This window comes from Zeus faber (genome assembly GCF_960531495.2).
Source record: "Zeus faber genome assembly, chromosome: 17".
Classification (NCBI taxonomy): Eukaryota; Metazoa; Chordata; class Actinopteri; order Zeiformes; family Zeidae; genus Zeus; species Zeus faber.
Genome location: NC_137204.1, coordinates 6,328,339 through 6,345,838, shown reverse-complemented (window position 1 = coordinate 6,345,838; position 17,500 = coordinate 6,328,339). Strand labels below are relative to the sequence as shown.

At 42.0% G+C, this 17,500-nt stretch overlaps 1 protein-coding gene across 1 annotated transcript in view; it reads left to right on the top strand.

Moving 5' to 3' along the window:
* The window catches only part of ttll11 (tubulin tyrosine ligase-like family, member 11), a gene marked incomplete at both ends in the record, with an annotated part of 32,945 nt that overhangs the window by 5,991 nt on the left and 9,454 nt on the right, over window positions 1-17,500 (top strand). The window contains 3 exons of the mRNA XM_080018332.1: window positions 9,758-9,857; window positions 10,575-10,708; window positions 16,447-16,737. Coding sequence (XP_079874458.1) covers window positions 9,758-9,857; window positions 10,575-10,708; window positions 16,447-16,737 — 525 coding nt within the window. The remainder of the gene's footprint in view (window positions 1-9,757; window positions 9,858-10,574; window positions 10,709-16,446; window positions 16,738-17,500) is intronic.

Here is a 17,500-nt window from a genome sequence, read left to right as displayed (position 1 = left end):
TGGATAAAGTCTCTAATCTTCAGGAAGTTTATTCCTGCTTTTTTGCATAGAAGCTAAATCCTGCTTTCCGTGTTTAGTTTTGGCTCTGGGAACAATTAACAGACTGGTCCCAGATGATCTTAGCAGTCTAGATGGTTTATATAGCGAAAGCATTTCAGTGATATGGTTTGGCCCGAAACCATTTTATGTTTTTATAAGTGAGAAGCAGTATTTTTAAGTCAATTCTCTGACACACCGGGAGCCAATGTAGGGATTAAAGAATTGGTGTTATGTGTTCAGATTTGTTGGTCTTTGTTAGAACTCTAGTAGCAGCATTCTCAACAAGCTGTAGCTGCCTAAGAGCTTTTTTTGTAAGACCTGCAAAGAAACCATTACAATAATCGAACCTACTAGTAATAAAGGCATGAACAAGTTTTTCCAAGTCTTGTTTCGACATAAGTCCTCTTTAGTTTACCTACCAAAAGTGGTCCAAGGAAGGACAACCGGTGAACCGGCGACAGGGTCATGGCCGCCCAACACTCATTGATGCATGTGGGGAACGAGGTCTAGACCGTCTGGTCTGATCCAACAAAAGAGCTACTGTAGCACAAATTGCTGAAAAAGTTAATGCTGGCTACGATAGAAAGGTGTCAGAACACCCAGTGCATCTCAGCTTGCTGCGTATGTGGCTGCGTTGCCGCAGACTGGTCAGAGTACTCATGCTGACCCCTGTCCACCACCAAAAGCGCCTACAATGGTTATGTGAGCATCAGTGGACCATGCAGCATTGGGAGAAGGTGGTATGGTCTGATGAATCGCGTTTTCTTTTACATGGATGTCTGGGTGCGCGTTTACCTGGGAAAGAGATAGAATCAGGATGCACTATGGGAAGAAGGCAAGCCGGCGGTGGAGGCAGTTTGATGCTCTTGGCAATGTTCTGCTGGGAAACCTTGAGTCCTGGCATTCATGTGGAAGTTACTTTTACCACCTACCTAAACATTGTTGCAAACCAAGTACACCCCTTCATGTCAACGGTATTCCCTGATGAGAGTGGCCTCTTTCAGCATGATTATGTGCCCTGCCACACTGCAAAAATTGTTCAGGAATGATTTGAGGAACATGACAAAGAGTTCAAGGTGTTGACTTGGCCTCCAAATTCCCCAGATCTCAATCCGATCAAGCATCTGTGGGATGTGCTAGAACAACAAGTCCGATCCATGGGGGCCCCACCTCGCAACTTACAGGACTTAAAGGATCTGCTGCTAATGTCTTGGTGCCAGATACCACAGGACACCTTCAGAGGTCTTGTGGAGTCCATGCCTCGACGGGTCAGAGCTGGTTTGGTGGGGGGGCACAATATTAGGCGGGTGGTTTTAATGGTGTGGCTGATTGGTGTATACCAGTAGACTAATGTAAATAAAAGACAATGAGACTAAACTCATATTATATTTTAATTAGTAAAGATCATATTGAAAATTGATTTAGTCCTTGGAAATGGAAACAAAATAGTGCTCAAAAAAGTACTTTGAAGTCCTTGGATTTCATTTTGTAATGCCAGAGTGAATATAAATGTAAGATCCTACAGTTACTGGTTCAATAGTCATGTTTGATCAGCAGCTCTGTGACTCCTGGAGCCGATCCTGTTTGCTCTGTAACCTTTTGTCTTTCGTTCTACAGTATTTACAAAAAAAAAAAACCCTATTGAAAAGCCAGGGCTATGACTTGGAAATCCTGTACAACTGGTGTGTCTCCTCCTATCTGGAGAAGATGGAGGAGGCAAAGTGTGACCTCTGCCTGATGGAGTCAAGCAGGGGTTTCCTTGTGCTAAGCCTTTAATAATATCACTGCATCCTGGCTCATTATGGCAAACGCACACACACAAAGGATTAGCCACCACCCTGCAGCGTCACTGGGAGGACAAAGACTCCCAGTGAATGCCTGAGTCATCGCATCCTAATTATTTTTAATTGACCTAAAGTTTAGTGGACTTTTATTATGAAAAACACACTTTTTCAGTGTTTGTGCACATACATTTGTGTCTCTGATGGGCCTATTGACACAGTAACTGTGAAATAAGACAATTCAGTAATATTTTTCTGAGCTGTCTATTTCAGAAAACATGTTCTTTTAACGAGCCATTCAGCTTTGCTGCCCTGTCACATAGGCTTGGGCAAATTTATGATGAAATCGTCCATCGGCAATCAACTACATTAATTCCAATTGACATTGATGACAGACGATTCAAAAATGTTTAAATTTATCCGCCAGGAAAAATCAGAGCATTGAAATGGTGTAAGTGCAGTTTACCATGTTTTGAAACTGGAGTGGAGAGGGAGAGGGGGAGGGGGGAAGAGGGAGAGAGTGGGCGGATCATCCTAGTGATCAGATCTCACTTTCCCGCTCTACAGGCCCGTGCCTGAGACTTTAAAAGGGGCAGGTGCTCAAAAAAAAAGAACAGGCACATGGACCCCCAGCTCAGGTTCTAGGCATTTTGCCACTCTGGGAAAACGGAGCAGCATGGGGGAGCTCAGATCACACCTGTGATGGTGCGCATTGGGACGCCTGCGATCTGCTCACATCGCGGGGGCGCACCGATGACATATTCCTCATGAATATATCTTGCCCAGACAACCTCAATGCTCATTCACGCTTAAGAAAATATATTAATAATAAATGTGGGTGATAAAAAGGGAACCATGGGGCATCAAGGGGCAAAGGGGCAGGTGCTCGGCCCCCCCCCCCCCCACACACACACAGGTGCCTGCCCTCATTATGCAAATCTTGTGATAATCTTCTTCCTCTTTCGGCTGCTCCCGGGGTCGCCACAGTGGATCATCTGCCTCCAATACCTTCTGTTCTGCACATCTTCCTTCCTTCCACCAACCGCCTGCATGTCCTCCATCACCACATCCATAAACCTTCTCTTTGGCCTGGCAGCCCCATCCTCAGCATCCTCCTCCCAATGTAACTCTCATCTCTCCTACACACGTGTCCAAACCATCTCAATCTGGCCTCTCTCACTTTTTCACCAAACTGTCCAACCTGAGCTGTCCCTCTAATGTACTCATTCTTAATCCTGTCCATCCTTGTCACTCTCAATGAAAATCTCAACATCCTCAACTCTGCCACCTCCAGTTCAGCCACCTGCCTTTTTGTCAGTGCCACCGCCTCTAAACTGTACAACATAGCTGGTCTCACTACCGTCCTGTAGACCTTCCCCTTCACTCTTGCTGTAAGCCTTCTGTCACTGATCACTCTGGACACTCTTCTCCACCCACTCCACCCTGCCTGTACTCGCTTCTTCACCTCTCTTCCACACTCTCCGCTGCTTTGGATGGTCGACCCCAAGTACTTGAACTCATCCGCGTTCTCCACCTCCACTCCTTGCATTCTCAGCTTTTCGCCGCCCTCCCTCCCATTCAGGTACATGTATTCTGTCTTACTCCTGCTGACTTTCATTTCTCTTCTCTAATGCATGCCTCCACTTCTCCAGGCTCTCCTCAACCTGCTCCCTACTCTCGCTACAGATCACAATGTCATCTGCGAACATCATAGTCCACAGAGACTCCTGCCTGATTTCATCTGTTAACCTGTCCACACCTTTGCAAACAAGAAAGAGCTCAGAGCTGATCCTTTATGCAATCCCACCTCCACTTTGAATGCCTTCATCACGCCTGCACACCTTACTGCTGTCTGACTGCCCTCATACATATCCTGTACCACTCTTACGTACATCTCTGCCACCACTGACTTCCTCATGCAATCCACACTTCATCTCTCGGCACCCTATCATATGCTTTCTCTAAATCCACAAAGACGCAGTGCAACTCCCTCTGGCCTTCCCTGTACCTTTCCATCAACATTCTTAAAACAAACATTGCATCTGTAGTACTCTTTCCTGGCATGGAACCATACTGCTGCTCGCTGATCCCCACCTCTCCTCTTAACCTAGCCTCCACTACCCTTTCCCATAGCTTCATGCTGTGGCTGATCAACTTTATTCCCCTGTAGTTACTACAGCTCTGTACGTCTCCCTTATTGTTGAAGATGAGTACCAGTACACTTCTTCTCCACTCCGGCATCCTCTCCCTTTCCAGGATGGTGTTAAACAGTCTCGTTAGGAGCGCCACTGCCTAAACATTTTCGTGCTTCCCCAGGTATGTAATCTGGGCCAACTGCCTTTCCACTCTTCAACTTCTTTAATGCTGTTCTCACCTCATTCTTGCTGATTTGCTGCACTTCTTGATCCACTATCCCCACATCATCCGCTCTTCTCTCCCTCTCATTTTCTTCATTCATCAACTCCTCAAAGTACTCCTTCCACCTTCTCAACACACTCTCCTCACTAGTCAGCACATTTCCATCATTATCCTTCATCACCCTAGCCTGCTGTACATCCTTCCCAGCTTGGTCTCTTTATCTTGCCAATTGGTACAAGTCCTTTCCTCCTTCCTTACTGTCCAATCTTTCATACAACTCGTCGTATGCCTTTTCCTTTGCCTTTGCCACTTGTCTCTTCGCCTTGCGCCGCATCAGCTTGTAGCTTCATATCTGCTCTATGCTCTCCTGTATTTCCTGATTCCACCACCTAGAGTCCTTGTCTTCCTTTCTCTTCCCGCATGATACACAGAGTACCTTCTTGGCCGTCTCCCTCACCACTTCAGCATTTGTTTCCCAGTCATCTGGTAACTGTTCATTCCCACCTATTTCCTGCCTTACCTCTTCCCTAAATTGCATGCAACACTCCTCCTTTTTCAACTTCCACATTTTATCTTTGGCTCTTCTTTCACTCTCTTCCTCTTCTTGGCCTCCAGAGTCATCCTACAGACCACCATCCGATGCTGCCTAGCAACGCATTTCCCTACCACCACTTTGCAGTCACTAATCTCTTTCAGATTGTCTCTGATCCCTTTGCCAACAATGCCCATTGATATCTGCTCCAACGACCACTCTCTCTCCCTTGGGGACGCTCTTCACCACTACATCCAACTCACTAAAGAATTCTTCTTTCTCTTCCATCTCACACCCAACTTGTGGAGCATATACCCTGGCCACATTCATTATCACCCCATCAATTTCCAGCTTCATGCTCATCACTCTGTCCCACATTGTCGTCACCTCCAAAGCACTCTTGACATATTCTTCCTTCAAGACTATCCCTACCCCATTTCTCCTGCCATCCACTACATGGTAGAACAGTTTGTACCCGGCTCTGATACTCCTGGCCTTACTCCCCTTCCACCTGGTCTCTTGTACACAGAGTACATCTACCGTCCTTCTCTATCATGTCAGCCAGCTCTCTCTCTTTACCCTTCATAGTGCCAACGTTCAAAGTTCCTTCTCTCAACTCTACTCTCCTAACCTTTTTCCTCTCCTGCTGTCTCCGGACATGCCTTCCCCCTCTTCCTCTTCTTCGGCCGACAGTTGAACAATATCTACTGGCACCCTGTTGGCTATCGGCACCAGTGGCGGTCGTTGTTAACCCGGGCCTCGATCCTGTATGGAAATCCGGGCTTGGGACCGGCACTGATGATACACTGGCTTGTGCACCCCCAGTGGCTAGATTTCAAATCTTGTGATAATAATATAGCAATATATAATATAATATCAAAGAGAAAGATTTTGATCTATTTTGTTTCCTTCGTTTCTTACTTGTATGGAAAATTAAAAACTCACGCCAGATGGGGTGTCTCTCACGCGGGGTGGGGTGTCTGGTCGGCTGCGGTGGGGTGAGCACCCCCTTTCAGTGGCTGAGTGTGGGGGTTTCTCCACAGCCCTCTGGCTTCTCTGGGGGGCCGGGGGTCTTCTGTGGCTGCAGGGCAGGGTACTCAGGGCTTTCCTGCAGCCCTAGCGTGTCTACAAGGCTGTGGTGTTCGGGGGGCTTTGGGGGCCCTTTCCGCTGCTTGATGGCGTCGCGACATAATACCGACCTTCTACACCAGTATCAATGGGGATAAGTCATGTATGTACACTCACCGGTGGACATCTTATACACAGACACACACACACACACACACACACATACAGGTGGTCCCATCACACCACCACACCGGCACCCCAGCACCCTCCTGGTTGCATTCCTTTCCTTTCCTCCCTCATTTACTGCCATAACTATGACAGGAAGAGGCCACGTGACCAGTTGTAGTTCCAGTTTTCCTGGACTTAATTAACTGTTTTTCAAAACATGTTGTCGTCCAATGTTTATGTTTTTGTGTAACTGTTGTTTGTTTCTATGTTTATTTGTCTCACCCGTGGTGATTCCCCCCCTCTTGGAGTAGTGATCAGTTGTTTATAGACCCAAATATGATAAATAATTCCCCAAGAGGGGGTTTGGTGGTGGTTCTCTATAGCCACAAACTATGCTATTGTCATCCTACAGGTCGTCCACAGGACAGAGTTATTGCAGCAGTTCTTGATGATTTAAGAATTATTTCAGAGTTGCATTGCAGATTGAGGACTTGAACTCCGTTTGCAGACTAACTCTGTCTTAGATGCAATGGCATACAAATACTCTGTGTTGTATGCCCAACATGCTGACAGCAAAGCAAAAAAAAAAAGAAAAACGTATACCTAACCTAACCTTTTTGGGTTTTTTTTCTTCTCCAGACAGCGGTGCGTGCCGGCTCCCGTACCTGTCTTTTTTTTATTTCAGATCTATTTTTTATTCGTTATCTTCCTAAATGTATGAAACACAATTTTTACACACAACTGAGTTAAAGGACTGTCCTGTTCCATCCCTTTCAATAAAAACCTGTGCATCTCCACTGTTGGGACAATGGGGACGCACTTTTCCCTGTTGCAGACCTGCCAACCTGCACGCATTTTGTGTACCAACCACGTAATTCTTAGTCAAAATACGCAGGGACGAAATGCCAGCTGAAACAACGCAAAAAAAAAAATACATATATATATATAAATTGTAATTTGATTACGGAAAGCAATAAATCAAACAATACCTTACATTTTTTGGGTATTTAAACTCCATCACTCGGATTGGACCAGATGCTACGACCTGTGGTCCTGTAAGCCCTCCCTCTACTCTCACTCAACACCCACTGATACTTCTGAGCACTGAACAGTACTTGATTATCCACTGACGCTATATCGCTGAGGTAAAATGGGAAGTGGGGGAGTAATATGCACAAAATGTGACTGTAATGTTAACATATAAAGCGCTGGTAATAGAGATGCACCGATCGATCGGCCATTTTTCAGCTTGATTGGCCATGACTGGTGACTCGCCAATTCAGATATATTTTCCAATTCTGTGCTGTTCAAATGTACATGTTCGATACTGTGCTGATGTACTCGCAAAAATGCTCCTATACTCAAACCCGATCCGAACGTTATGTTACATAGTTGCGTAGTTGCAAAAGAAAGGAAATATCGGCTGTTTGGAGGTATTTCAAGGTAAACTAAGATTGGATACATTTATAAATATCTTTATCATCTCATAAATTGCGCAGACTGTGTCTCTATCGCTGTCACAACGGAGCCTCTGCTCTGGTTGTTTATAGTACAAGAGCTCCGCTTGTGTTGAAAAGTTCAATTCTTGTTTTGAGACTCAGTTCTTGATGAGTCACTCAGTAAAACGTGTCGTTCGATTTGATTCAGTTGGTTTAATGCACTGTGAGTTCCAGTGAACGAGAGTGAGAAGAGTCGGTCATTTATTATTATGTTATTTTATTTATTTATATCGTTAATCATTTCGCAATGATTGCAGTTTATTTTGGAATAGCATGTACCATATAAATATAATACAGTTTTCATACCGTGCCCCTAAAAATAGGCGATGGACACCTTTCCCATTGCCAGGAGAAATGCGGTTTTTTTTCTGGTGCGTCATGTTCGACCTCACAAACACGCCGGAAAAGGGACGTGTCATGGTTCCACTGTGATTGGGAACTAATCAGTTGAGACAGCAACTTAAACAAACAACATAAAACTGTAAAACCTGAAAAAAAGTATTTTGAGCCGGTCAAAAAAATCGGATCGTAGAAGCACTTGGAAACTCCATGTTGCCGGTGTGCGCACCGACCCTTTGGCGGTGGGGAGCAGGGACCAGCTTTGGGCAACGCTATTTGCACTTAAAAGTAGAAGAGACTTTGATTTGAAGTTTCAACTGGACATTTCCATGTTGGTTATATGATGTGTCCAGTTACAAGCTGTGTTATATTGAAACTTGGTGATAGTCCCATATTCTGATTTTCTGGAACTCAGTGACCGTTTCATGTTCTATTATTGTTCCATAGTGAATAATTAACAGTAGTAAACACACTGTGTTAAAATCAAAAATCGCGCTATTATGGTAAATTAAAATTGCAGCAGTAGTCCATATGCGCAGCTGTCCTGTAACGTGAGCGTAATTAGATCACACAATGTATTTGTCATTGACGTATAGCAGATATACCCAAATGAGACCAAATGATAAGAAAATGTAATTTCTCCGATCACACATATGAACTCAAAATGATCGCACGACAATTGAAATGGTATTAGTCAATGTTTAGTGAACATACGATTGAATGAAAAACAGAATTGGCCAATATTGGAATCAGCGGGTCAGTTTTTTTTGTTTTTTTTTTAAATTGGAAATCGAAATCGGAATCAGCCAAGAAAATTGCAATCGGTGCATCTCTAGTTGGTATATATGTCTGGTAACTTTACACGATGATGCATTTCAAGGGGTATATTCTAACCCTGATATGAATTTGTATACTGCATATATTCAGCCGTAGTAGCTTGCATACGATGTGATTAGCCTTGTTACGAGACGGCTACGTTGTGAATAACTGATGGAGTCATTTAGCTGATGTTACTCAAACACCACAGAGACTCCCTGTTACACTATTGTGGTACTCAAATATTTTCCCAAGGTTGGCAACTGCGCTGTTGGCTGCAGGAACCAGCACAAATCTTTTAAAAGAAAGAGGAATTGATATACAGTATATACAAAACATTTGTAACTGGTCCCAAGGTGCGTCACTGTATGCTTCCCATTGCTCCTGGCTGAGGAAGGATAAGCCAGGATGGGTCAAAAACAGAGATCGAATTTCATCGGCCACCATTTGCAGTCGAGTGCGTGCGCGTGTGTGCGTGCGTGTGCTCGTGCATCTGGCTTCGACGCCATGAGTGCATGTGTTGTGGTGTGTGTGCCGTGTGACAAATAAAGATCCTTCTTATTGAATGAAACAAAAAAGCCCCAAGCCCTGCAATATCCCACGCTGCTCCAAGGATCACGCTGCTTCGTACACCACGGTGAAAGTCTGAACAAACTTTTAAATGAGGCCTGTAAGATCTAATTTGAGCTTCAGCAACTGGATTGCTTGTTTCCTGCCTATAATTTGTTCAGAAACAGATTTTGGCAGACTTATAAGGTGAAATCAGTGAAAGTTGCAGAGTACATACAGTGAAAGCCGGAAGTCATGCTCAGACTCTGTTGGCTCACAGAACCCCAGAACTTGTGCTGAAATCCCATTGGCTCACAGAACTAGGGGCCTGGAGAGGGTGGCTCCTCCCACTGAAATAGCCGTTTTCAGACAGGGTGGATTGGATGCATGTTAGAATGGCTCAAATGCATAGTTTGAGTGGTATTTTCAGTCAAAAAATTGAAAAACATGATTTGGGGAACTCAGAGACCATATATTAACTTGGTGAAAAGGAGCATAGTAGGTCTGCTTTAAAGCCAACTTTAATTTGGAGTGTGATCTCAATAGACTATTTACACCTGTATCTTGTCTTTTTTTTTTTTTTCTCATGTATTCGCTCTATATTTCAGTTTCCTTTGGGGAGACGGACAACCTGTGATATCTACTGGCACGGAGTGTCGTTCCATGACAACGACAACATCGTCTCAGGGCAGGTCAACAAATTTCCAGGTACAGGGATGCACTTTTGAATCTGTTTGTGCAAACAGCCACTAGCATAGGAAAGGAATGCTCAACAGTGTAAAAAAAATAAAAAATAAACAGGATATATACACAAAACGTGCTGTGTGCATTTAATCAGACTATTGGTGCACAACTATTGGAAAAACAAAAATAACGATCATGCGAAAATAATAAACTATTATCCTGTTACAGTTAGACACTTTAAATTAACATATTTCATGAAATGTAATTAGTGATGTCAGAGTAGTGCTTAAAATATATATGTTAAAGGCCTTTTTTTACAATTCCTTTTATATTTTTCATTTTCTCATGCCCCCTTGCAATTCCTTCGCAGCTCACTAGGGGGCGTGCCCCGCAGTTTGAATACCACTGCATTAGATAAAGAGAAAAAAGGTAATGGCAGGCTAAGTGGCAGTAAGGATGCAAGTATTGACTGGGTATAAATATATATTTGGATATTTCTGCACATGATGACTATAAATAAAACGTATACACATGTATGGCTAGACTAATAACAGAGGGGATAGTGTAAGGTAACACAGTGTTATTACAGAATATTGCATATTATTACACAGTGTAGCAGTATACCACAGGAGTAACAGCTTGGGTGCTGTCATTTTAAAATATATTGGTTTTTAATTAAATTTAGATTTTTATTGACCCGATGCCAATTTCCTTCCATCGTTTCCCGCCCGGCCTCTGCAGGTATGCTGGAGATGCTGCGGAAGATCAACCTGAGCCGAGCTGTGCGCACCATGCAGGAGCTCTTCCCCGACGAGTACAACTTCTACCCCCGCTCCTGGATCCTCCCCGAGGAGTACCAGCAGTTCTCTGCGCAGGTAAACGCATGCGCCCAAAATTTGGTACCATAACAACCCTAATTTCTATAAAGATCCAAAATATGAGGTTTCAGAAAACGTTTCCACCTTTTAACAAAAGCAGCAACATTTTGCCAAAGAAACAAAAAAGAAAAGAACATTTCACAAAAACAACCTTAAAATAATACAAATATTATATATAATAATAGTAATAATAATAATAATAATAATCATAAAAATATATAATATATAGAAAATGCAATGACATTTCTCATAACAAATTGACAAAACAGAAAATCCAGTGCCATTCCAGCAACACCTTTTCACTGAAGTCAGATATTGTTCATAGTTGGATGTCTGCAAGAGTAACGGGTTCCATTGTAGTTGGTCAAATTTGTTTTTTTAATAATAATTTTTACTATTTATTTTTAGGATTTTAATTCTTTTTTTCATACTTTAATATTTTCAAAATCGAATATATATTTTCAAATCCAACTTGTTTTGATGTAATCCTCTCACTGAAGTCTCAGTCCTTAGCAATATATTTGTCTAAATAAAAAACGTGCATTCTGGGGACTGGTGCGGTACGTGCTTATTAATTTGGTTGAATTTAAAGAATTAACCGACGCTTTAATAATAGTATGAGCAAAGATTAATAGATTGTGTTCTCAATTGGCACACCAGATCATAGCAAACTTATTTTTTCACCATTTAAGGTTTTTACAGTAAATACATTTCTATGTACTGCATCCAACAGCCCAAGTCCTAAGCCCAAAACCAAATATTTCTATGGGTTTTCGAGGGTATTTGCTTGGTCAGCCGTGCCTTTTTTTATTCCTCAAACAGAGGTGTGGGAACTGTGCCATGCAAGCCTGAGATGGACTCAACCTTTGTTGGCACACAGTGTAAAGCTGCTGTTGGCTCCTCAGCCTGGTGCTAAAGAAAGGCCTCAAGAGGCCTTTTTTTAGCACCATCCCATTCACTGGCTCCATCAGAGCGGAGATGATGAAGGATCCCCACAACACAGACACATTTTCAGTGTAATATAACAACGCAAGCATTGCCCTACGGTCCTCATATTCGCAGATCTCCACAGCACAGCATTTTAATAAGAGTTCTATGGCCTATTCTCTTCAGGAGTATCATGATTTTACATAAATGATTCAAGAGTTGCCTCTCATGCCTTTTATTACAATGTGTGACACATTGAAAAGTTGATTACATACGAGACTGAGTATTTGCCATGTATTAGGGGAGTGTGAGTTTCACCAACTGCTAACTGCATTCACTGTTTTTTTTTTCAATTCATCAAGGTTTGTGTTATGAACTGCAATGCATTTCTTTCATGAGCAATAGTCGCCCAAATACCATTTCTTACACTAAGAGTTGAATTGCATCCCTCCCCCTGCCTTGCTGTTCTTTTACTTCACAATTTATATTTTTTTAGTTGAGTGTCATTGCCTTTTTTGTTTTCATCCCTTTAGCTGGTTCAGGGCTCCATGATTCACAAATCCCAGCAGTTAACTGGTACTATTTAAAGCACAACCCTCAAATGCAAAATGCATCTAGAAGGCAGCTGGTACACAACCTGTCATGCTAAAGAATATGAACAGATTTAGATAAACGTACTTTGCTTAATGGAAGCATGATGCAAATATATGAAGAGCGATCATATTGACAAAATATATTTTTGAGCATTGTGTTGAGTTGGGTACAGTATATTCCAAAGCAGTTTTCATACATGTTGTGGTCAGCAGTAATCCAGAGGCTGACATTGGAACTTGGTCGCGACCTCGAGTGCAAGTTAAGCAGTTTAATGGCATTGAGCAGCTTCTAATACTGACTGACACTCCTGCTAACAGGCTGTACTGTCACACACTCGCCACCATGGTGATCACAGTGTGCTGGAAGCAGCCGATATGGCCGTTCTTCTTCTCATTTGACATCAGCGTTCTTTTCTTGCTTTCTCCAGTGTCATGTTGGGTGATACACAAATAAAAAAAGGCTGATGTTAAACTCCAGTGAAGATGACCTTGGAAGGTGGTCATGGCTTTTAAACCGTATGTGCCCATGAATAGCTCCCTCGCTCTCTTTGCGAGCCAAACTTCTTAAAGCCTTTCTTCACGGGATAAGCCCCCTTGACTAAATAGGTGGTAGTTAGTAAACTAAGTTACCAATGAGCACTAATGAATGCATTAAGCTGTTAGATGTGCGTCATCTGTTTCCATAGACACCGTCTTCATCATTTTCCGTGTTGATGCTTTCCCAGTTATTCAAAGCTTCATGGGAATTCGGTCAATCAGTCTCAATGGTTATTGACTTTTGAAACGCCTGAAACAGTACTTCTTCAGTTGCAAGTCAAGACTCTTTGTCAAATGAAGAGTTGTATTCCAATTTTATGTATTAGTTCGAGCTGATTTAAGATTGGGAATCTGAATCCAGCCGAGTTTGGTGTCATCAACGTTCATCTCTAATGTCATATAAAAATAAAGTCTTATTGGAAGCTTCATGTACCCCCTCACATGAAATCATCACAGTGGACAAAGAAAGGGAGGGTTACACCTAGGAGCAGTTTTCCTACATGGTTGTGATGATGTAGGGGACTGTCCAGGTGGAGAAATTAAGGAATTGTGGGATCCTGGTTACACATGTATAGGGTAAAAGAGATCATGAGACCTACCATGAGATCATGTTCTTTTAATATTTTACATCAATGTAGACGAAATAATAGAGGGTGGTGCTGTCAAAGGTTTCTGGCCACAGTCATTGGACATAAGAAAAAAACAAGACAGTCTGAAGGCAGTGAAAATAAAATTCCCCATAATGATTGGACAGAAGGCACACTCTATGGGAAAGAGTGGATGAATGTCTGAGTCCACCTTCTGCTCTTCTGAAATTAGAGGTTTTTGTGGGTTTCTAGTTAGAATCCCTCCCTTTCCCAGGTGGATCAGACAAAGCCTAACTTTAAGGACATGCTGGTGGAGTCCGTTAACTTGAATTAGATTTAATTCTCCAGCTTGGCCTCTCCCAGGAGGAGCCAGAGGAAGTGGCTAAAAATATAAACATATCTGGGCAGCTTCTGCAGCCGCTGTGGCCATTTTACTCCATTAAGTGATTCATCCATTCATTGATTGATGGCTGTAGCCTGGGTTGCTAAGCCATGTCTGACCATGCACTTGGTCTTTATTATCCTCTAAAATAATCCACTCATTTAGCATAATTTCCTAATACATCATCCCTAATAATAATCATGTTCTGGATAGATTCCACATTTATTTACAGTTATTTATACAGTATTACTCTTTATCACTACCACCAACATGCATACTCTACCTCGTTGAATATGCAATATTGAAAATATGGAAAATACTTTTTGTTGTTCTAGATCTGATTGTACAGATGTGGACAAATTTGTTGGTACCCTTACAGCTCATTGAAACAATGCTTCAGTCCTCCTGAAAAGTGATGAAATTTAAAGCAATTCTCTCATGAAAACCTGCATGCCTTTGATACGTCATAGAGTAAAGCAAGAAAACTGTGAAAATAGATAAATTATTTCTAAAGAGATCAATTATATTCTAAAATGGCCTGGACAAAAATGATGGGACCCTTAACCTAATATTTTGTTGAACAACCTTTAGAGGCAAACACTGCAATCAAGTGATTTCTGTAGCTCTCAATGAGACTTCTACACCTGTCAACAGGTAGTTTGGCCCACTCTTCCTCAGCTGCTCCCGCTGTCTCAGGTTTGAAAGGGTGCCTTCTCCAGACTGTATGTTTCAGCCCTTTTCATAGATGTTCGATAGGATCAGTGCTCATAGAAGGCCACTTCAGAATAGTCCAATGTTTTGTTGTTATCCATTCTTGGGTGCTTTTAGCTGTGTGTTTTGGGTCATTATCCTGTTGGAGGACCCATGACCTGCGACTGAGACAGAGCTTTCTGACAATGGGCAGTACGTTTCGCTCCAGAATGCCTTGATTGTTTTGAGATTTCATTGTGCCTTACACAGATTCAAGGCACCCCATGCCAGACACAGCAAAGAAGCCCCAAAACATAACCGAGCCTCCTCCATGTTTCACAGTCGGTATGGTGTTCTTTTCTTTGAAAGCTTCATTTTTTCATCTGTGAACATAGAGCTGATGTGACTTGCCAAAAAGCTCCAGTTTTGACTCATCTGTCCAAAGGACATTCTCCCAGAAGCATTGTGGCTTGTCAATATGCATTTTAGCAAATTCCAGTCTGGCTTTTTTATGTTTTTCTTTCAAAAGTGGAGTGCTCCTGGGTCTTCTTCCATGGAGCCCACTGTCACTCAAAAAGCGACAGATGGTGCGATCAGACACTGATGTACCTTGACCTTGGAGTTCAGCTTGTGCCTCTTTGGATGTTGTCCATGGCTCTTTTTCTACCATTCGCACTATCCTTCTGTTCAATCTTGGGTCGTTTTTCCTTTTCCCGCCGCGTCCAGGGAGGTTGGCTACAGTCCCATGGACCTTAAACTTCTTAATAATATTTGCAACTGTAGTCACAGGAACATGAAGCTGCTTGGAGATGGTCTTATAGCCTTTACCTTTAACATGCTTGTCTATAATTTTCTTTCTGATCTCCTCAGAGAACTCTCTTCTTTGCTTTCTCTGGTCCATGTTCAGTGTGGTGTACACGATGATACCAAACAGCAGAGTGACTACTTTTCTCTATTTAAATCGGCTGAATGACTCATAAGATTGAAGACATGTGTGATACAGAAAACAGTTAGTTTGAAATATCACTATAATCCAATTATTTATAATCTTTTCTCAGGGGTGCCAAAAAATCTGTCCAGGCCATTCTAGAATATAATTGATCTCTTTTGCAATAATTTGTCTCTTTTCACAGTTTCTTTGCTTTACTCTATCACATATCAAAGGCATGCAGGTATACATGAGAAAACTGCTTTTAATTTCATCACTTTTCAGGAGTAATGAAGCATTGTTTCAATGACCTGTAAGGCTACCAACAAATTATCCATTTTAATGTATATGCATTTTTCTTCAACTTTGTCTTACTTGTTCTTATTTGACCATTTACTGTATTTTCTGTATGTAATTTGAGACACTGACAGCCAGTGTCAAATTCCTTGTACGTCTAAGCGTAACATTACATACTCAAAATTGCAACCAGAAATTGATTATTTTAAAAGGACAATGTTGCCTTTCATATCCGAATAAGAATTTCTATGTTTATCAAACCCTGTGAGAAAGGGCCTTTGATAAAACATGTTTGTGTTTTATTCTTAGAAGTTCTGTGTTGTCTCATCCTTAAATACCAAATCTCTCAATAATAGCTATTGGTGGTCCTATATTTTCTAATTTCAGGATTCCAACTACAAGAGAGAGAGCTGTTAACATTAATTTTATCATTTCTTCATTCTTTCTTCCTCTCAAGAAAACTCCACAAGCTCAAACAAAAATCCATCCATACTTTTTAAAAGCTATCCCTGGCAGAGGTGATGTTGGGTTAGATTTGCAGATGTTAATGCTTCAAGCATCATCACACTATCAAATGGGGCCGTTGCCGTGGAAACTAATGGTTTCATGCGGTATTTTGGACATTTTGATCAAATAGCCAGCAATTTTTATGTTCCATTCACCAGAAAAATTAACCTGAAAAGAAACAACAAAACATTTTGGCAAAATACAATAAACAAATATGTCACCTAACAATAAACCAGAAAATATTCAATATAAACTACGGTCTCGTTTCTCGTTTCTCCGTCATTCAGATTCGTGTGGTCAAGGAGAACGACGCCGCAGTCAACCTGACCTTCATCGTCAAGCCCGACGGGGGTTCCCAGGGGGACGGCATCTACCTCATACGTGACCCCGGAGACCTGAAGCAGGTGCAGGGCTCACAGGCCAAGCAGGTCATAGTGCAGGAGTATGTGCAGAAGCCATTACTCATCGACAAGCTCAAGTTCGACATCCGCCTCTATGTGCTGGTCAAGTCCCTGGAACCCCTAGAGATTTACATTGCCAAGGAAGGACTGACACGCTTCTGCACTGAGCCTTACCAGGTATAACAACAGGGTGCGAGGGAATTCATACTCTGCATAATCCAAAATAAGTTATTTATTCAGTGCCGGCTGGTGGTAATATATTGTGGGAGGGCTAAATAAAAGTCTAAATTCTGCCACTCTCACCACAGTTCTTTTCCCTGCGTTCAGCATTAGTGATCCACTCGTGAACAATTTGTTCATTGGGATTGAATCAAAACAAACTTTTCGTCATCACTCAAAAACTTGTCCCAATGCCTTACAGATCGAGCAGGCGGCGTGTGTAATTTCTGCATTTATGTAACACGAAGCGCTGTAATAGGCTGATTTGCAGAATAACTTGGGACTACTGAGGAATCCTGCAACAGGGTGTGTCATTACTCGCACCCTGTGTTTTTCTGTTTTTCTGCCTTTTCACTAAAACGTTGGATGTTATTTCATTTTAAACTTATTTTCTCAACTTTTTCCTCAAAAATATGGGGATGGCTTAGTGCTGGTAGTCCATATATACCAGCCACCCCTGTATATAATATATATTTTTGTCATGGCTCTACTATTATTTGATTATTGAGAACAAAAATAACAAAAAATGATATTTATGAAAATGTACTCAATGGCATTTCCACTCAGTCAGCATCGTTCTCCTATTCCTTCTGCACTGAGCCAGTTGCTAAAGCAAACAATGCTGTTTACATGAAATGCTATATTGATGAATGGAAAATAAGAAAATAAAAAAACAGATATATGAAATAATACAAATAACTTTGCCGCAGACCCTCTGGAA